Source organism: Globicephala melas, chromosome 8 (assembly GCF_963455315.2).
Source record: "Globicephala melas chromosome 8, mGloMel1.2, whole genome shotgun sequence".
Taxonomy (NCBI): Eukaryota; Metazoa; Chordata; class Mammalia; order Artiodactyla; family Delphinidae; genus Globicephala; species Globicephala melas.
The window spans coordinates 9,810,140-9,830,903 of record NC_083321.1 but is presented as its reverse complement, the minus strand read 5'-3'; the positions used below and the strand labels follow the sequence as shown (position 1 = coordinate 9,830,903).

The following is a 20,764-nucleotide window of genomic DNA, read 5'->3' as shown; positions in this document are numbered from 1 at the left end:
TGAGACAGAAGGGAGCAGGGGAGTCCTGGTGGAATGTGATACACACAGGGGGTGCCTAATGTTCAAGAGACGAAATTGCTGGGGAAGGAGCTAGTGGAGTTTTGGGGAGGCGGGGTCGGGGAGGAGGAGGCAGCCCAGCTCTCAGCCCAGCTCCTATCTGCCCCCTCTTCCCCACCCGCCCCCCTCCATCCCTGCCTCTCCTCCCCCCACCCCCCCCCCCCAGCTTTGCGCATTGACTTCTCAGCGTCCAGCCCTACCTCACTTCACAAAACCCTCTCTGCATCGTCTTCAGCACTGCGGGCCCCAGGGAAACAGGGAGCGAGTTCCCCCACCCGCACACACGCACGCACGCACGCACACGTACACACACACGGTGGACACAACACAAGTACACAGGGCTGCGGCTCCAGGACCCCGGAGCGGGCTATATACGATCCTCGGTAATCAGGGCCCAGCCGGCACCTGAAACTGCCCTGACACGCCTCTCTTGGTCGGGCCGGGGCCAAACGCCTCGACCTCCCCTCTCCTGGGCCCACGTTGCGGCCTGGGGAGGGGGTGGCCTTTCTCCACTCCAGGCACTGCCTTAAAGAAAACGGGGGACCGTGCCCACCTGGCGGGCCTCTGGAGGGATCTGCTCGTCTGCCCGTCTGGCTCTCGTGCTCCGCCCCCCACTTCTTTAGTATCGGCAAGTCAGGAAGGAAAGGGGCAAAGCAGGAAAATGGCCCCCAGAGCCCCTCCACCAGAGCTGGACCGGTGGGGAATGGGGCTGGTTCTCCCGAGAAATGGGGCTGGATTCCTGGGACCCCTCCCTGGCCCAGCCCTCAGGATCCTTCCCTCACCCATGGCAGGGGGGCCAGGCCAGGCATTGTGCATAAAGTGGTGAGGGCATGATGGGGACCCAGACCCTTGGCCCCCTGGGCCTCCCGTGGCCCCATTCAGGCCTTCAGCTGGTGCCACTGAGCCACAGGCTGCCGGGGACGCGCAATCATGTCCTTCCAGTGTTTCACCTCCCCGGGCCCACTCTTCCAGGACAGGTAGATCTGGGGAGAAAGGGAAGAGGACGACATTAGTGGCACTCTCTGGGGCGTCACCCCTGTGTCATTGTGGAAACGGAGTGTCAATGGTGGTGACACTCCGTTTCCACAATGGCCTGTGATCATGGGGACCAAGGGGCTTCTGCCTGCAGTGACAACCTACCCCACAGAGGCCCCCCTCTTTTCCTTGTTGTGCCTCCCCTCGGGAGCCTGGGCATGCCTGGCCCTTCCGAATTGGACTCCCAGACTCTTCTGTGGTTTGGGATTGATGGGGATGGAGGCAGTTCTCTCCCACATCCTTCCCTCCCCCACCTGTTGGGCACGGCCTATCTCTCCTTACTGACAATCACTCCCACCTCCTGGGCACTTACTACACACCAGACACTGAGCTAGGGACTTTATATACATAGATCATCAAATCCTTACCTGTGAGGCAGGTATGTTATTATCCCCATTTTACAGATGGAGAAACTAAGGTACAGAGAGACTGACCCATAGTCACAGGATTTATGAGTGGTGCAGAGGGATTTGAATCTAGGTCTTTTGGGCTCTATCCTATCGGCCCAAGCCCACCTGCCTCTGTGTTAGGGGCCTCACAGCCTCGGAGGACTGTGTGCATGATCCCCGGGCTGACACCAGCCTTGTGACTGACGATTAGCTAACAGCATAGGGCTCTCTAAGCCACCCAGACCAAAGTGAGAACAAACCCACCTCCACCTTGGTTCAGACAACAGAAGGGAGCACTGTTTCAAAGGGAGCTATAAGTGGTATCCAGAGAATACCCAACTCCAAAAGGCTGAGCTTCAGAAGCGCTTAGAAATAGGTATGGTTACTTGGCCTGAGCTCGCCAAGGAAGGGCTCAGCAGGTCCTGCTAAGAACACATAGTCCCGCTGGGGTGGAGGTGATGCTGTCCTGGAGTCCTGTCCCACTTGTGACCACAGGTCGGCAAGTCATACTCCCTGGGCCTTGCTAGATGGCAGGCAGGGCCAGCTCTCCTCTTCGGGGCGAGCTGCTTCTCTTCCACCCCCAGCAGCTAGGTTCTCCATTCCTATCTGTCTGAGAGGTGTCTCCACCTCGGCCCCCTTCCCTGTGGGCGCCCAGGTCGCCCCTTCCCACTTCCCTCATACAGGGCTGTGCCCTGGGTGATCCACGGTCTCCCCTCACTTGCTCCTGGCATCTACCCCTCCCCTCCACCTGCCCTGATCACTGGCTTCCTGCACTGTTCCTGGTCAAACTTCCAAGCCTAAATGGACACACATGCCCTTACTAAGAACTCTTCAAAAACAACTTTCATTATGATAGTAGCTAACATATACATCCCAAGTTCTGTGCTAAGCCTCTCGCCTGTGTTATCTAATCCTCCCAGCACACTGTGAGGTTAGGATCGTCTTGCTCTCATTTCAAGAGGAGGAAATGAGACTCATAAAGGTTATGGCTGTTAAGAGGTGGACCTGGCACCTGGATCCAGGTAGGATGACTATCAGGAGTGTACTCTCAACACTAAGCCACAAACAAACACAGGGACAGACGTGGATGCGCTCATGTCACAGAATCGCATCCTGCAGAAACTCAAGGCCAGGCATGGATTTGGGGTTAAAATAGGAGGAGGAGAGGTCACTTTCCACAAGGAGAATGTCCACGTATCTCAGGCAATTCTTACGCCACCCTGTGAGGTGCTGTAGGGTTGGTATTAGCAGCTCCATTTACAAATGAGAACGCTGGAGCCCACAGAGGCAAGTGACTGGCCCAAGGTCGCTTGGGCAACTGACCTTGGGGAACCAAGATGAGGTGGGAACCAAAGCCAGGTCTTTGGAGCCTGACTACAGCTCTCAATACTTGCCTCACGCAGCTCACCCTCTACAGACGGGACGCTGGGTGACGTTGCTCCGATGTCCTTACCCTGTCAGAGGGTCCTGTCCAGAAAACCCTCTTCTGGGGATCCAGGGCACTTTTTCCTACCACCTCCTTCTTTCCCTGCTCTTCCAGCGGTCTGTCCTGAAGCGGTGGACCCACAGTAGGACACTTAGGGAGCATCTCGTCCAATCCTCTCATTTTGAGATGAAACGGAGGCCCTGACAGGGGCAGGGACTGACGCTCTCTCTCCTGCTGTCCAGCCCTGTGCTCGTCCACTACCCCGGCTGCTTCTCTGGAGAACAGACCCTTGCCGGGGGCCCCCTACCTTGCCAATGACGTCGTTGCGGCTGAGCTTGTCCTTGTCCATGACGGTGATGACGATGGTTGTCTCCCTCAGCTTCTCCGTAGGGATGTCGAAGGCAAAGGACTCGTTGAAGATGGGGTTCAGGTTCCTCTTCATCGTCACCGTCTTCTTCTTCTCCACCCGCTTGTCCTTGTACATCAGCCACACCTTCACGTAAGGGTCTGGGGGACAGGGGGGGGAAGGGTCAGAGGAGCAGCGGGGGGAAGCTGGGGCTGCGTGATTTCCCCAGAGGGTGAGGAACGCCCTAAGGAAGGAGGAGGGGGGATCGGGGGGGTCAGCAGATGGAGGGGCCGCAAGGGGCCTCAGCCATCACCTAGCGCCCTTCCGTGAACGCGAAGGAGAAGACTGAGAGGCCAGGTCTCACCCGAGGTCACGGACAAGTGGTGTCGGAGCTGGGACTAGAACCCAGGCCTCCCCACCGTCATGTTCGCTTTCCTCCTGATTCTGGGAAGGACAGTATCCAAGATGGCGCTGACCCTGAGGGTGCTCCGGAGACAGCGCCAGGGCTCTAGGGCAACGGAGCTGGGACTGGAGGTGGGGCACGGGGGACAAGGGTGAGGGCCACAGCCAGGACCCTGATGTCCACATGCAGTGAGACTCCCGTGCGCCAGAAGCTCCCCGGCCCGTCTGCCCTCTGCTGCGAGAACCGCCAGCACCTGACGTGCCCCCGATGTCCATGGCTTTGAGGTTCCGGGCTTTGATGATGTTCACGATGATGGAGTTGGCAGAGGGGTTGTAGCAGAGAGACAGGAGCAGCTCCCCTCGGCTCCCCTGGGAGGGACAAGTGGAGGGGTGAGGCTGGGCCACTCCTCTCAGCTCCCCTGGGAGGGAGAACAAGAGGGCTGTGGGGACAAGGGGAGCCCGCCCCCCCCCGCCCCCCTCCCCGCCCCAGGACCCCTCCACTTGGACCTGGGTGCTTACCCGCCCCCTCTGTCTGTCACGGATGCACACCTGGTCTCCCCTCATCTGGCAGGTCTGGGCCCTGCTCCCCAGGTTCTTTATCACAGCCCAGCCTCCCCTGAGATTGTGGGTGGGAACTGCTCTGTCAGGCCCGCCCACCTGCCCTGCCCCACCCATAACCTTCCCAATTCCCTGAGCTTGTGAGGGGACTAGGACCGGGCCAGGATCTGTCAGCCTCCCAGCCAGGACCCGCAGGTGGGGCCTTACACTCCCATCGCTGCATGGCTTCAGATCCTTCCAGAAGGTCTGCATCTGGGTCAGGTCCACCTTGTTGAGGGGGATGGACACCTCCCCGATGGGGTCATTGCGGCTGAAGCGGTCGTAGTCCAGGACCTGGAGGTAGAGGATCCTCTGCACCACCTTCTCGTAGGGGAAACCTGGGAGACAGACAGCACAGGGGAAGAGCAGGACAGAGTGGCCACACGGGGCCGGGGCAGGGCAACGCTCCTGGGCAGGAAGGCCCCGGGAGGAAGGGGAGGGCTGGCCCTGTGTCTTCCTGCTGCCACCCCACCGTGGTGCAGCCGGCAACACCCACGTTCAGACCCTCCTGAAATGTTAGCAAGGACTGTCGTGGTCTCATCTGTCTCCCTTGACAGTTCTGCGAGGTGGACGGTATCTTGTCCATTTTACGGAGGAGGAGACTGAGGCTCCGATGGCTTAACTTACCTGCCCAAAGTCCCACAGCTAATCAAGAGCAGACTGGGACAATTCATTCACTGGTTCATCACGGGTCCATCTCGGCGACTGGGCAGTGGCCACCTTGCTCTCTGGGTAGCCCTGCCACTGCCAATCATCCTGAGACAAGCCTAGGCAAGTGGCCCTGCCTGAGATGGCCACAGGTGGCAGAAAGCAAGCCCCAGGAGGACTCAGGGCAGAGGGAAATGGCAAAGGCAAAGAAAAAGCAGTAGACGCCTGTCCTAGGACTCTGCGCTTCCCCTTCCTCCTCCTGCCGATGCACCAGCCAGTCCTCCTGTCCTTCCTCATCAGACCGGCAGCTGCCCCCGTCTCCACGGCCACCTCCCCATCCAAGCCGCCGGCACCTCTTGCCTAGATAGTTGCAAGAGTTTCCAAACAGCCCTCCCCGCTTGTGTACTTTCTCTTACAGCCCCTTTGCAACACGGCAGCCAGAGTGATCTTTTAAAAATAGAAATCACATTATGATGCTCTCCCGCCGAAAGCCTTTCAGAGGCTCCCAGTGCACTTAGAATAAAAGCCGTGCGCCTTGCCCTGGCTTCAGGGCCTTCCACAACTTGGCCCGCTGTCCTCTCCTTGCTCATCTTGTGACCGCTCTTCACTCAATGACGGAGCTCCAGCCACCCTGGCTTTTCCTGCCCCAGCCCCACCATGCCCTGTCCTGGCCTATCCTCTTCCATCAGGTCTCAGCTTTCTTTCCTGACGTGCCAGATGGGGTCAGATCCCCTGTTTTATACACTAGCACTTTCCTTTCGCAACACTTATCTCAGGCTGTACTAGAGGTTTATGTTTCCATGAGTCTGACTCTCCCACTGGGCCAGCATTTCCAGGAAGGCATCTCTGTCCTCAGCCACCGGATCCCAGCATCTAACACTGTTTCTGGCACACAGTAGGCACTCGATTAAATATTTGTTAAGTGAATCAATAATTGAACAAATGAATAAATGCCCACGAAAGGGCATGGAGTGTGCTGGGCTGGAGCAGGAGATGAGGCCAGAGCGGAGAGCCAGGGGAAGGAGCTTGGATGGGACGGTAGGTACAAGGGAGCCAGGGCAGGTCTGAAGCTGGAGTCACAGCCTTGGGAGGCTTAGTCAGAGGAGAGGCCGGCCTGGGGCGGGCAGTGGGTGCAGGCCAGCCTAGAGGCCTGAGGTGCTGAGATCCTGAACCAGGGTGTGTGCAGGAAGAAGAGAGGATCCTTACTACCTTAGCTCAACTGGTGGAGAAGATGAAGGGGGAGGAAGGGTTCTGGAGGATTCTCGCACCTTTTGCCAAAGACGCTAGAAGCACAGAGTTACCTCTCACCAGGGCAGGTGCACTGGAAGAGGAAATCCTATGTTCCTTCAGCCCCCAGACTCTGAATTCCTTCAGGGCCTCTTCCTTATATTGAGGGGGGCTATGGGCCGTGTCTTGCTCACCTTGGAGTACCCCAGGGACCTGTCCAGGTGACTTTTTTTTTTTTTGCCACACTGCATGGCTTGTGGGATCTTAGTTCCCTGACCAGGGATTGAACCCGGGTCCTTGGCAGTAAAAGCACGGAGTCGTAACCACTGGACTGCCAGGGAATTCCCCAGGTGACCTTTGGCATCCATTCAGGTAAAATGCATGAGGACAAGTGTTCTGGAAAGGTTGAAGGCTTCAAGAGGTCCCTGCGCCTGAGTCAGCTCTCTTCAACACCAGAGGAGGCAGTCTCCTATCTGGCAAACTCCTATTCATCCATCAGAACCCATCATGAATGGCCTCTCTTCTGGGAAACGTTTTTCAGCGCCACCAAGGGGAGTTTATATTGGGTTCTCGCAGCATCTGTCATGCAATGTATGGCTTAATTATCTACACATCTGTGTCCTCCAAGGAATGCCTTGAGGGTCACAATGGTGTCTCATTCTTTTCTGTACCCCAAGTACCCAGGACAGTGCCCAGCCCATACTAGATGCTGGGTAAATGTCTGCAGAAGGGATCAGTGGATTGGGGCTCTGCCCATAAATTTCACCCCACCAGCTGGCTACATACACCTGCAGACAGACAGCCAAGCCTCTCACTGGTCGTGCCATCTCTAAACCTGTTCCCATGCAGGACTGAGGAGGGAAGAAACGAGCAAGCACTCACTAGCTCACCCTCAATGATTTATTTAGTGGGTGAGCTGGCTGTCACTGTGCCAGCTGAAAGGGTGAGATATCAAGTGGCTGGTACACCAGATGGGGAAGATTCCTGATTCCCTGGGGCACACACTGTAGGTTCTGAAGAGCCAGGGCACCAGGCAGTCGGCAGTTGGTGTTGTAGGGATTTATTCTCACTGGTTGAACACAGCTGTCAAGAAAGGGTAATGGTTTCTCTAAGTGGGGTCCAGGCACCCAAAGGGCCTGGGACAGAAATCACTCCCTGATCACGCACCCAGTTTCCTGGTTACCTTGACTCCTCAGAGACAAGAGATAAAGGTGGGCCTGCAGGAGAGAGGAAGGATATTTGCCTCTAGGACCCTGGGGCATGGTTCAGAGCTCTTGTTCCTGTGCATCTGGGGGGGCCTGTCCCGAATAGGGGGAGGGGTCAGAGAAGGGGAGCCGATGGAGTGTGTTTAACAAACTGGTATAAAGTGTTTTCTGGGTGTTGTAAGTGCTTTTACAATGCACTGAGTTGTTTAACCCTCACTAGTATCTTTATTTTACAGATGGGGAAACCATGGCACAGAGAGGTTCAGGAACTTGCCTCTGGTCACACAGCTAGCAAGTGGCAGAGCTGAGATTCAAACTCAGGCAGCCTGGGCCATGGTAAGAGCCTGGGCTCTTACCCACTACACTACGGTCACTGCAGGTGCCCCACCTCTGGACCCTGCGGCTGCCTTCCTTCCTCCCTGCACGCCTGAGGATGGGTCCTGTGTCCGGGCAGGGGCCCAGCTTTCCTCCTCGGCCTCTGGCTGTGATGCTGGTTCCACTCAGCCCTGTAACCTCATCCCAGCTGGACACGGTACGCAGCAGGTTAACCGGGCCGAGTTACTCGCCCGTGTGTGTCGGGACGCGCGTGTGCGCGCACCGGTACGTGTGCGTTTGTGCATGTGGTCACGTGGAGGGGGGAGGGTTGGGCGGGGGGTGGAGGAGGGGAAGAGGGGGACTCTGGGGGCAGGGGCAGTGCAGCCTCACCTTCAAAGAGGAAGGTCTCGTTCCAGTGGGGATTCAGGTTCTTCCGCTTCACCTTGGTCTCCAGCTTGTGCTTCTTGTCTGGCAGCAGGTAGATCTTGACGAAGGGGTCGCTGGTGCCGCTGAAGTCCTTGGCCGGCAGCTCCTGGGCCTTCATGATCTTCACGGTGAGCGTGGACTCCTGGAAGTTGTAGCCGACGCTGAACTGGATCCGGCCCAGGTTCTCTCGGCTGCAGCCCTCGTGGACCTCATCCTCCTCAGAGCCTGGGGAGAGCTGGGGGCGGGGGAGAGGCAGGCAGCGCTGGGGAGGATTCTGCTTCCCTGAAGCCCCCTCTGCAGCCCAGCAGGGTTGGGAGGCCTCGCTGTGCCCAAGGCCGGTCCAGCCGCCTCCTCCCCCTGGTCACCACGCGGGGCTGGTGGTGGTACAGCCCACATTCAGATCTGGGTGAGGATGCTGAGGTGGAGGGCAGGTGCCCTGACCAGGGTCACACAGGGAGGGAGGGGCAGAGCCGGGACAGCCCCTGAACCCCAGAGCAGCGTGCACCCCACTTCCCAGCCTCTCAGAGCCCCGGGTCTGCTTCGCCTCCCCTGGTGCACCCTGGGACCCGCCCCCCACCCAGCCCCCTCCTCCATCTTTCCACTCTTCCAACAGCCCTGCAGGGTCCCCTGCGAAATACACCGACACAAAAACCTGGGCTACAAAACAGACGAGGGAGATTGTTCTCATCTCGAAAGAGTTTACCACGGTATTTCTTTAGAAAGCGACTCTGGGGTTCTGAGGATGATGTGATTTACAAAATGAGAGAGGCGAGTTTTCAGAAGCAACGTCTGTTTGTGTAAGGCAGGGACACTAAAAGTACAGATTCCCAGGCCCCATCCCTGGGGAGCCTCATTTGATGGGGCTGGGGTGGCCCTGGGCGGCAGAATTGTGTAATAGGAGCCTCAGACGACAGTACTGCAAACCAAGGCTGAGGACCACTGGAACGGAGGCTACACCTGCATTCAGCCCTCATCCCCCAGGGGTGGCACTGGAGCCGACCCAGCAACCGACAGACATGTGGGGGGTGGCATGGTGTCCCATTCCCAGGAGGATGTTGAAAAATTAGGAAGTAATTGGGGGGAGGGTCTCCCAGCCAAGTGTTTCCAGTTGTGGTTGCTCGTTGGGGACACCTGGTTAGGTTTTAGAATCTTGCCCATCCCCCAGCCACCTGGTGGTTAATAGATACCTAATAAGGACCTACCGTATAGCACAGGGAACTCTACTCAGTACTCTGTAATGACCTATATGGGAAAAGAAGCTAAAAAAGAGTGGAGATATGTATACGTACAACTGATTCACTTTGCTGTACACCTGAAACTAACACAACACTGTAACTCAACTATACTCCAGTAAAAAAACAAAAAACGCTCCTGAGGTGATTGGGTAAGAGCCAGGGTAGGACTCAGGGTACCCCGTTTATGACAAAACTGCTGGTACCGGTTTGCTTTCTCGCCTTCCCCTGCAGGAGACTTCTCTGTGCCCTCCCCCTTCATCGTGGAGAGGTGACCCCAGGCTCTGAAATACTAATTAATACAGATGATAAGAATGTGTATAGTGCCCACCAACCGCTGCGGAAGACTCTTACATCACCTCTTCTTACTGAATCCTGACAACAGCCGGGAGAGGCAGCTATCACCGCTCTCTAGCTGAGGAGACTGGCTCAGAGAGGTTAAGTCACACGTCCAAGATTGCACAGCAGTATGGACTCTCTCTGACTTGAAAGTCCACTCTTTCCACCAAAACAGGCCCACATCCCAAGACATTCTGAGACTTCCTCCTGCAAGCCAGTGAGGACTCAACTGCCCTAGGCGAGGAGTACGCAAATCACACTAACGATAGTAACTACCCTGCTCCTTGTACTGTATGCTTTGCCCTCCTCTACTCCCTACAGCATCCTGATGAGGCAGGCACTACCATGCTCCAACTTGGTTGGGGGCACAGAGAGATTACTGCCTCAAGTCGCCTGTGACTAAGAGATGAGCCCGGAGTTCGAACCCAAGTCAGCGCCCAGCCACCATGAGTGCCCTTCCAGCTGCCCTCACTCTCACACTCAGATCTGAGGCTTCATTAGCCACACCCCGGGTCCTGCCTGGAGGTGGAAGGGGGGCCGAGCTGCCTCCCTTGCTGTTCTCACAGTGGAAGCGGGTCCCTCAAGCCCTGCCCCTTGGCGGGATCCAGGCAGCCCTGCAAGCTCCACCCAGGCCCGCTGAGAATCTGGCTTCCCGACCCAGATCCAGTTTTCCCCTGGCGCTCCTTCCTTCTCCTCCTACCAGTCCCACTCCCTTTTAACCTCAGTTTTTGCATCTGTAGAATGGGACCATGAGACACACCTATGTTACGGGGTTCCAGGGAAGGTTAAGGGGGGGTTTACATCACTTTCGTGGTCCTGCTCTGTGGCCCGGCGCCTGCCACTGCTGGCCATGGACTGAGAGCCTGGGCATGCAGCCCCTGCCACGACCACTTGCCCCTCCACATTCCTTCTAAAGTTGGGGTGGAGACCCTGGTGACTGGAGCCCAGGTGGCCCCAGCCTCACCTGAGGCTGGTCACTTGGATCTTGGTTCCCAAACAAGGTAGTCTTGGATGAGAGGCCCAAGCTGGGCCAGTGGACTTCACCTCAGAAGTGGGCAGTGGCTCTGTGCCCACGCCCAGCCTTCCCAAACCACAGCCCTGAGTCTTAATTAACCAGCTGGGGCGGGGCCTCGATCTGTTTCCATGGCAACCAGGCTAGCCACCCACCCCCCCCACCAAGGGCGGGAGGAGGTGCTGCCTGAGCCCCAGCTCTGGCAGAAGTAAGCAGGGCAGGAGTAACTCAGATGGGGATGCGGCCCAGACTCCTCTCTGACCCTGTCCCCTTGGTCCCTTTGTCTGTAAGGCTGCGGGTGCTCGACTCCTGTTTCTCCATGCCTGGGGCAGGGAGTTCAGCCAATGGTTTACTTCTGCCCTGTTCATCTTCATCATCACTATTAATGCCAGTGACCCGGCTTTGGCCTAGGGCTAGGCAATTAGACCCTGCCTGCCCACCTCTGAGCATCTGCTGAGCACGTGAGAGGGCGCTGGGGCCTGCACTTCCTCCTTCTGCCTGCGGCTCTTCCCCCCCCCCCCCCCCCCCGCCCCCAACCGGGGGCAGCAAGGGGTAGGCACGCTGGCTGGGGAAGGGCCGTCCCTTCTGGGAACCTGGCTACCGGGAAGCTGTAGCCAATTAAGAGGCTGCACAGAGAGGCAGGATGGACTGTGGCGATGGCCCGTCCAGAGGAGAGGATGGCTGGGCTGATCTACATGGATGGGGGAAGACAGAGAGGAGGCGGTGCAGGACCAGGCACTCAGGGCCCAGGGGGCAGGGAGAGGGGAGAGGTGGGGAGGCCCAAGGGAGACCAGATCTGGAACGTGGAAAATCTGATGCTCTAATCTGCATCGGAGAGAAACGCAGATTTGGGGGCCCGTAGCAGGCTTGCTGACTGGGAATCTGAATTTTAACAGATCCCCCAGTGATTCGTGTGCCTATCACAATTTGAGAGGCGCTGGGCTAGAAAAGAAGAGTGTGGATGGATGGTTAGAGCCCGCCGAGCCCTGAATGGCAGGAGGGTGGGGCCTGGGGGCTCCGGGGGCCCCGGGGAGGCTGGGGGCTGCGGTGTCAGAGCAGTGGGCAAGGGGCCTCTGAACTGAATGACGTCAGGTCTGGCGAGGGCCTGAGAGCCCACCGAGCCCCCTTCCCTCCCTCTTTGGGAGGAAGGGGGGAGACAGGGAGGAGGGAAGGGGGAAGAGGAAGCGGGGCCCAGGTCCCAGTAGGAACCTAGCAGGCACCGGGTTCCCACCCTCACGTCCTCGCCCAGCCTTCCTGGAAACTCTGGGCTGCCAGGCCTGTGACTGACTCCCGCCTGAAATCTCCAGCTGCCAGATCACAGTGTGCTCTATCGCCCTGGGGCCTTGGTCCCTCCAGGAGCTCTTTGGAAAGTACAGATGAGGCAAACGGCTGTGACTCACTGCTGCCACCAGGGGGCGCCATGTGAAGCCACAACCTCTCCCGTGGTGAAAACACCCCAGATCCATAAGACAGGGATCCCGGGAGGCTGGGGTGTGGACAGGAGAACCCCAGCACAGCTGTTCCCTCATAGGAACTAGGACCAGAGGGGTTCTGCTCTCCTGTTCTCTTTGGGCCTCAGCTGGCTCCCCAGCCATGGGGATTGGGGATGGTCCCTGGGATGGGGATATGAGACCCGCTCCACGGGGAGCGCCACCCAAGACCGCTACTCAGTGGGATGCCACCCCAAGAGAGGGGACACCTTCCGCCTCCAAGCCCTCGCTCCACTAGCCTCTCCTTCTAGGATCACATAGCAGGTTTCTTGGGCCCCAGCTCAATCCAGAGACTGGAGGAGGGTGGGGATTCTTAGTCTCTCTTGACAGAGGACCATGCTGGTTCCCCTGCGTGACTCCCACGCTGTCACCGATCTCCACGCCTGCCCCTCCCCCGGCCCCGGGCCTCCTGCCCGTCTCACCATGAGCATCTCACTGGTGAGGGAGTTGACGAGATCTGAGACGGAGGAGTGAGGCTCGGTCCGGCGGTCAGACTCATCGTGGGGCGTCTGGCCCGGCACTGGGGCTGTGTTCACTGCCTTCCCTCCGGTAGGCAACCTGGGGGTGGGAGGAATCCGAATGAGCATGGACCTAGAGGGGGGCTGGGCTGGGCGCCACGGGTCTGGGTGGCAGCAGACCCTCCTGAGACCCAAGTCGCTGCCACCTCCTGCGGGCCAGCAGGAGCTACGCTTTTGTCCATGGGGGCAGGGCCGTCCCCCTCGCCTCTGCCCCAGCGCGATCCGGCTTTGACTTCCCCGGCAGGTGCCTTTTCGGCCAGTGTTCCCACTCCTGCTGTTTCCCAGAAAATCCCCTACCCTTCAGCCCCTGCTTGCATGGTGGTCTCTGAGCATCCTCCCTCCCCAGAGGCTCCATCCATCCCTGCTTGCCCCAGCCTGGGAGGTTCCCAAGACGGCGTGTCCTCTCTCCGTGTCATTACCCTAGGCAAACACGCCCAGAGCACCTGTCTCCTGGAGGCCCCACCTGTTTGCTCAGGCTCAGCGGGAACACAGGTGCCCTTTAGACATGAGACTGACCAGGTGAGCTCAGGACCACTGTCCGCACAGCTCTGTCCAATAGAACTTTCTATGTCCACCCATGGTTATTGAGCATTTGAAATGTGGCCAGTATGACTGAGAACTGAATTTTCACGATTGTTTGACTTAAACTAATTTAGATTTAAATAGTCACCTATTGGACAGGGCAAATCTACACCCCCTTGCCCAAACCCGACCCTTCTCCCACTCCGAGGGCTACACGTTTGATAAGGCTCTCGCCCAGGGTCAGAGAAAGACAGGGTCCCACCGAAAAACCCCAGATCTGACGGCTCCACTCCAGGCCTTGTGTGCACCCCGGCTCCACACTGCCCCCGGCAAGCTGGGCTCTCTGGTCCAGAGGCTGGGTGGTGAGCCCAGTCTCCGTCTAGCTGGGGTTCAGGAAGGGGGCATTAAAAGCCTGCCCAGGGACCAGGCTGGAACACCCCATGAGGAGGAGAGATGGGGGCAGGCAGCGAGGAAGACGGGGTGATGGGAGCACAGGGCTCGAGATGGGCTACAATAGAACAGCTTCGAGAGTACCAGAGCCACAGTCTCAGACACACACACAGGCTGGACACAAGCCGTGGCCCTCGGAATGGACCAGCCGCCAGCACACGGTTGACTACGACAGGCAGACAGACATGCACAGGATATGCCAGGCCCTGGAGGAGAGACACCAGGACCCAACAGCAGGGTGTGCACACGCTCACACACACACACACACACACACACACACACACACGAGCGCACACAAGCCTGACAGACACCCAGGGCAACACGGAGAGAATGGCAGGGGCAACCAGGCAGGTCAACCAGAGCAGCAAGATGACAGACATACAGCGATGTGCACACTTAGATCCTGAGAGGACACACATTCAGGGAGGCCCCGGCATGCCAAGGTGCGCATGTGAATTGGGAAACGCTGAAACAAAAAAGCAGGGAGCGGTTTCGGGGACAGACGCTCTGAGAATCAGAGGCACGGCGCACCTGCTGTGAGGGCCTGGCCTTGCCCGGACGACACGGAAACGCCCCACCCCACCCGGGAGGCGCGGGGCGCCCTCCCAGAGGTGCGGCCAGAGCAGAGCACACGCACATATACACACACGGACACGTGCTCACACAGACAGGCACGGGGAGGAGGAGACTGAAATAGCTGGAGAGGTAAAGTCAGGTTAAAAATAGAGTGGGAGAGGAGGAGAGAGCCGAGATTGACTGCTGAAGGTATGAGAAAGTCGGAGTTATTTTGGCCACACCACAGCGTCAGCACAGCTGCAAAGCAGCCTGGGAAGAGATGGTCAGCGCCACTGAAGCTATCGGAGGTCACAGGACAGAAAGGGACAGAGAGACAGGAGCACAGAGGCAGAGGGAGAGGCGGAGGGCCCGTCACTGGCCCAGGGACATCCCTGCGAGGAGCAGATGGGAGGAAGGAGACCGGGAGGGAGGGGGAGAGAGAGAGGCCGAGAAAGGTTAGTCGGAGGCGAGTGAAGAGGCTGCGGGGCGACGAGGGGACAAGGAGGAGAGTAGAGGCAGAGAGGAGGCGGGGGACACACACCAGGACAGAAGAAACATGGTGGCTTCGGAGCGAGGGCAGCGTGGGGGTGGCCAGGTCCCGCCCGGCCCCGCCCCCGACTCCGGTGGGGGTGGGGCCACGGGGGAAACCATTCGGATCCCAAGGAGCAAGGGTGAGCGGGTGGCTGAGAGCATGAGGTGCGCATGGGTGCAGGACAGCATGGGCGAGGTGGAGCGGGCACAGCAGGGCGTGGGAGCCAGGGGCGGCCTTGGCCTCCTTCCCTCCCTCCTGGGCCCAGCAGCATTCCGAAGTTATTGGGGCCCCGGCGCTGAGGCCCAGGGGCTTGGGGGATCCTGGATGCGGGGCTTCAGGGCCACCAAGGACCCTGGGAGTGGGGGGCAGCGACTTGCTAGATGCACCCCACCTTGCTTGGGACCTGGAGTGGCCACTCCTCCTCCCAGGGCCCTCCTGTCTCCCAGGAGCCTGCTGCTAACAGACCTCGGGGGCAGAATGTCCTCCCCAACACAACAGCCAAGGGCCACCCACCCGTTACCCCGGTGACATCCGGCCAAGGGGTCAGCTGGGTGGAGAAGGGGGCACTGGGACCGAAGGGCAGACCCTGGGTCTGGAGGCAGAAGCTGAGGAGGAAGGGACAGCTGGCCCAGGCCCACCATTCCAAGATTCATGCAGCCAGGAACCCAGAGGGGTGGAGCCCTAAAGCGCCTTGTGGGTGGTGCTAACGCCAAGCTTGGGGATGGGAGAGTGCCGGGCAGGAAGCACCCTTGCAGTGGCCGATCACCTGGGAAACCCCCCAAGAGCCTCGAGAAATGAGCTTCCAGGATGGGGAGGGCGTGACCGGGTGGGAATGGCCTGTGTCCACTGGGAAAGTCGGGCTGGGTTGGGGCGTGGGCCCAGGGCCTCCAGCTCCACACCCACCTTTCCCAGGGAGGCAGGGGACGACTGATGTAATGATCAGAAGGGGTGAGTGTGCTACATGGAGTGAGACCTAAGTGGCGAGGAGGTAAAAACAGGCTGTGGGTGAAAATGGAGCCAGTTCATGGGTTAACACATGGGTGACATGAAATCTCGTTTCCAGCCTGCATCTGCTCCCTCACGCTTCACACCCTTCTCGACAAGGGGGTCCTTAGCAGGTTTTCAGAGGGCTGCAGCCCTGCTCCTGCAGCCTCTGGCCCATGGCCCCTGGCCCTCTGGCCCGCCTGCAGCCCAGCTCTGAGCCCTGAGCTCAGGAAGCCAGGACCCCGGTGGCTCCAGGGGGTTGGAGGTGACAGACTCCGTTCCTCCCGCACCCCAGGACTTGGGCTCAGGGTGTGACACCATCTGTGCCACCGAGTGAAGTCTCTGGGGACTTCTGGCTTTGTCCACCATAGACATGCAACTGGGAACTCGGGATGGGAAGAAAATAAGAGAGTTGGTTTCCAGAAGCCACCAGACGGACAGGCAAGTCAGCTAACTTGGCCTGTCCTCCCCTAACACACAGGCCCCTGGCAGCAGCCCGGGACAGTCCCTTCCTGCACCTTCAGGACTCTTAATAAGCAGGCGTCAGGGTCTCCGCCTGGCTGACAGGCTCTGACAAGCGCCCCAGTCCGAGGGTCTGCTCCCTCATTAGAGGCTTAGCATGTCCGAGCTCGAAGGGGTCACCCTGTCCAATCCTTCATTGGACAGGTGAGGAAACAGAGGCCCAGAGAAGGGCTGTGACTTGCCCAAAGTTGCAGAACGAGGCTCTGGTAGCAGAGCAACGAGGAGGCAACCTGGCTGCCAGGCCACACTCTCCTGTGGGCCTTTTCTGATGAAACGCACACCTGGCCAAGGTGATGAGGCCTCCTCCCACGATCACAGGTGTGTGGCTGGCCCAGCCCAAGGCCAGGTGGGAGAAAGCGGCCAGACCAGGTGCAGGATCATCCCACCTTAGTGATGCTGCCTGAACCCTGGGACCTCTGATCTTTCCCCGTCCCCTTCTCCGTGAGAGCGCTTCTAACGGGGGCCTCCGAAGATGCCTCCCTGCATTCCTGGTGGCCGGGGCCACGATGGTTGGATGCCCAGGCCTTGGCTCAGCCTGTGCTGTGGTCACACAGGCTACCCCTGAGGGCCAGCAGCAGGGTTCCCGGTGACAGAGGGCCTGACCAGCACCTGCCGGCTGCTCTCACCCCCCCACCCCCTATCCCATTTCCTCCTCCTGGTACCTTGGGCTCAGGGGCTGCCTTTCTGGTCACCAGGCCTCTCCCAGGCCCCAGACCCTTCCCACCAGGGGCTCCTCTTCCATCAGCCGAGAGCAGCCGTATCACATCTCTGCAGGGGTGTGTGTGTGTGTGTGTGTGTGTGTGTGTGTGTGTGTGTGTGTGTGTGTGTGTGTGTGTGTGTGTGTGTGTGTGTGTGTGTGTGTGACCATCACCCCAGCGGGACCTCCAGGCAAGAGGGAGGTTGAGGTGGCGGGGATGAGGGAGAACGGGCTGGCGCCCCTTCCCTAACATCCCCGCCGCCCACCAACCACCGGAGAAACTGGGATTTCTGGGTCGGGGTGGGGCAGAGATGAAAGATGAGGGTGCAGCAGAGGGGAGCCAAGCGGGAAGATGGGGCAGAAAGGCTGGCTTGCTCCGGGCGAGGGCAGGCATGCCCGGGGAGCAGGCTTGATCCAGAATGGCCCCAGGACAGCCACACGGGCCTCAGACCCGAGGGACACCACCAGGGTGGCCTGTGTGAGGGCACCGGCTGGGGAGGGGGCTGTCCTGCTCCAGCATCCGCTGAAGGCGCCGCCGCCTCGTCCAGCAACCGGCGGTCGAGGCTGGTGGCCTCTCCACGCCTCCTTCTCTGCTGCCGCCGCCGCAGGCCCTCGCCTGTGCTCGTACCTCTTGTCCCCCTGAGCGTTCTGGTTCTGCTGGGTTCCTGGGTTTTGCAGGTCAGGGATATTGGCAAAGTCATCCTGTTCCGAAAGCCCTAAGACCAAGGATAGCACCACCATCCGGCCTTCCCTGCCAGGGGTGGGCAGCCCACCAGCCAGGGTGAAAGGAGGAGGCCCCAGGGGCGGAGGCGGGGAGGGGAAGGAGAGAGAGACAGAGACAGAGACAGAGACAAAGAGAGAGAAGAAACAAGTGTAAGAAACTGGCCCTGCAGAAGAGAAACCAAACTTCAGCACTGTCAACAGTTGTAGAGCAGAGCAGGAGGCAGCAGGGGTGAGGGGAGGTGTCCACGGCCTGAGACCCAGCTAGCCGCGGGGAAGGGGCTGGGCAGAGGCCTGCGAGGTGGCCCGCGACCGGGACGTCCCCAGGAAACACACGGGGAAGGCTGCGGGGAGTGGGGCCCAGGCCCTGGGACATGGTCCCTTTCCAAGGTTGGTTCACCTCTGGCTGAACAAAGGCCAGGGGCTACTCGCTCAGACCATCTGGGCCCCTGGGAGAAGAGGGAGGGCTGTGCTGCCATCTTGCTTGGGGACCGCGCGGGTAGGTTTGGGCTCCCAGGCGGGAGGTTCTCAGAAGGTTTGGAAATCCAATGGGCACTGCACCCAGTTAAGCCCCTCATAAAGACATCTCTGGGTCCTTTGGTCAGCCAGTGTGCTTGATGCCAGGAGGGGGGGGTCTCAGGAGCTCCCTCCCCCAGGTCCCTGGACACATGGCCCGTTGGAGGAGAATGCGAGTCTCTTCCGGCGTATGGCGTGCTGGCCGTCGCGGGTCTTCTCCTGCGTCCCCCTTCCTGGAGATCCGGGGAGTAACCACCGAGGCTTTTGGGGCCAGTTCAGGGGCCTCTCCTTAGAGAAGTCATCAAAAGGCAAAGGTGGGGGCTTCCCTGGTGGCGCAGTGGTTGAGAGTCCGCCTGCCGATGCAGGGGACATGGGTTCGTGCCCAGGTCCGGGAAGATCCCACATGCCGTGGAGCGGCTGGGCCCGTGAGCCATGGCCGCTGAGCCTGCGCATCCGGAGCCTGTGCTCCACAACGGGAGAGGCTGCAACAGTGAGAGGCCCGCGTACCGCCAAAAAAAAGGCAAAGGCGGAGAGAGAGAAAGTGCAGAAGGCTGGCAAGGTCTGGAGACGTCCCGGGAGGACTCGAGGTAGCCTGTGTCTGCGGTGAGGACAGTCTGGAGGAGGCTGGAGGGATCCTGCTCTGAGGGAGGCTCAGTCCAGGTGGACGTGGAGTCGCCATGTGGGCAGCAGTGTGCGGCCGGAGGTCAAGGTGAGACGTCTCTAGTGTGAGGCTCTGTCGGAGAACCGCTGGGCAACTGCAGGGCTGCCTGCACTTTCCGGGGGTGAAAAGTGACCCTCTGCCTCTCAAAACCATCTGAGTTGGTGGGTGTTTTCTGGGTGCTTTGCTGAGCTCCTCCAGTGTTGAGCTCTCATCTGAATAAGGGGAGAGGGGATTCTTGGATGGGGCAGACATGAAAGCATGTCTCAGGAAGGGCCAAGGGAGAGATGGTAAGCCTGATGGAAGGTTCTGGAAGGTGGGAGATCCTGGGTTAGGAAGTCTACGACTTCAACCACCATCCAAGAGGGCGAGGTTCAGAGAGGAACCGCTGGCTACGGCTGTTTTCCAGAGAAGTTGTCAAAAAGGGAACTCTACCTTGAGAAGTGACAAGCGAGGGGAGGGGCGGAGGTCCGGGGGTCTTGGAAAATGGGAGATGGCCGTGGGGGCCGAGGAGGGGCCGAAGCTAGGTGGACGCTGCCTCGTCTTTGCATCTTTCTCCTGGGCACGGTTGCTCCAGGCTGACACTTGCAGCCGCATCTAACTTTCGGGAAACAACTCCCCCCTTCCCTCAGGACGAATCCTCATTTTCTTTGTTCCCTGCCCACCGGTACTGTTTCAGATTTGGTAAAATTCCATCTGGCTCCTCGGGAGCTGGTTGTGCTGGGGGAAGGCAAACCCGACGGAAGCAGCAGGTTTTCCCCTGGTTAATTCATTTTCCGGATATTCCTTGTGCTCTTCTTAAAGACAAAACGGCTCCTCTGCGTAAGTCCCCGATCTGTCGTTCTCCGTGGCATCACGGGGCGCAGGGGCGAGAATGAAGGGCGAGAGTTGGAGATTTGGGGGAGAAGCTAGTGGGGTTGGGAGGCGCCACATCCACGAAGCAGGAGGAATGCCTTCTCCCTGCAAAGGGGGGTGGGATCCCGGGGGCGCCCGGTTAGCCTTCTCGCCCCGACTCTACCTGGGCCACCAGCATTTGGGGCAAGAGAAGGGCGTCAGAAGCACGCCAGCGAAGCTGTAAGGCAGGGGTCGGGGGCCGGCAAACTACAGCTGGTGGCCTGTTTTTATACAGCCCACAGGCTAAGAATGGTTTGTACATTTTTAAAGGATTGTTTAAAAAAAAAATGTGATCGAGACCACACGTGTCCCTCAGAGCCTAAATGGTTTATAATCTGGTCCTTTACAGAAAAAGTCTGCTGACCCCTGCTGTGAGGGACGACAAGTGGAAGAGGCGGGGGGATGAGGAGGGCTCTGGGGGTGGCCGGCAGGTGAGGGGCACGAAAGCTGCGGTGGGCAGAAGCAGCGCAGACAAAGGTGCTGAGTGATGCTCATCAAATCTTCGCCAGCTAGAGAGGCGGGGAAGAGCGGGCACCCTGGGGGCTTTCTGCCGCAGGTTTTCTTCCCAGAGCCCAGGCGTAGCCCGTGTCCCCCTGTGATGGCCGCTAGAATGCAAGGCAGGGGGTGGCTGTGCAGAGAGCAGCCTGCGGTCAGGAGGGGCAGAGGGCTGTGCAGAGAGCAGCCTGCGGTCAGGAGGGGCAGAGGGCTGCCGGCTTCTGGCTGGTTCTCGGCGCTGTTCAATTCCCACCACTTTCCTAATCCACTGGGGCCACGGCGTCCGTCCCAGGACACACCGCCTCCTGGAGGCCAGGAGGCTCTGCTGGGCATCTTGTCTCACGCAGGCATCCAGCTGGATTCCCAAGGGTCCTTGGGTGGGGGGAGCCCCAACAGATGCACCGCCTGGTCTTGCCAAGTAGCATCACAGGCAGCGTGTCCTGCCTGGCCAGGGCCACAGGCCACTTGCATGGGTATGGGAAGCTGGCGTGGTGGGGTGTCTTCCATGGGGGTGCTCCTTCCAGGGGCAGCACTCCCGACCGCCCTTTCGGGCTG

The 20,764-nt window shown here is 59.3% G+C and overlaps 1 protein-coding gene across 11 annotated transcripts in view; it reads right to left on the bottom strand.

The window, feature by feature from the left end:
* Window positions 1-219: 219 nt before the first annotated feature.
* The window catches only part of SYT7 (synaptotagmin 7), a 60,823-nt gene continuing 40,278 nt past the window's right edge, over window positions 220-20,764 (bottom strand). For 7 of the 11 annotated variants that reach the window (XM_060303112.1, XM_030833967.2, XM_060303111.1 and 4 more), the window contains 7 exons: window positions 17,555-17,677; window positions 12,569-12,704; window positions 8,038-8,308; window positions 4,421-4,590; window positions 3,910-4,024; window positions 3,215-3,414; window positions 220-1,040 (listed from right to left, as the gene is read on the bottom strand). In XM_060303112.1, coding sequence (XP_060159095.1) covers window positions 936-1,040; window positions 3,215-3,414; window positions 3,910-4,024; window positions 4,421-4,590; window positions 8,038-8,308; window positions 12,569-12,704; window positions 17,555-17,677 — 1,120 coding nt within the window. In that variant the 3' untranslated portion in view covers window positions 220-935. The remainder of the gene's footprint in view (window positions 1,041-3,214; window positions 3,415-3,909; window positions 4,025-4,420; window positions 4,591-8,037; window positions 8,309-12,568; window positions 12,705-17,554; window positions 17,678-20,764) is intronic. The other 4 variants (XM_060303117.1, XM_060303120.1, XM_060303118.1 and 1 more) reach the window with 1 other exon arrangement.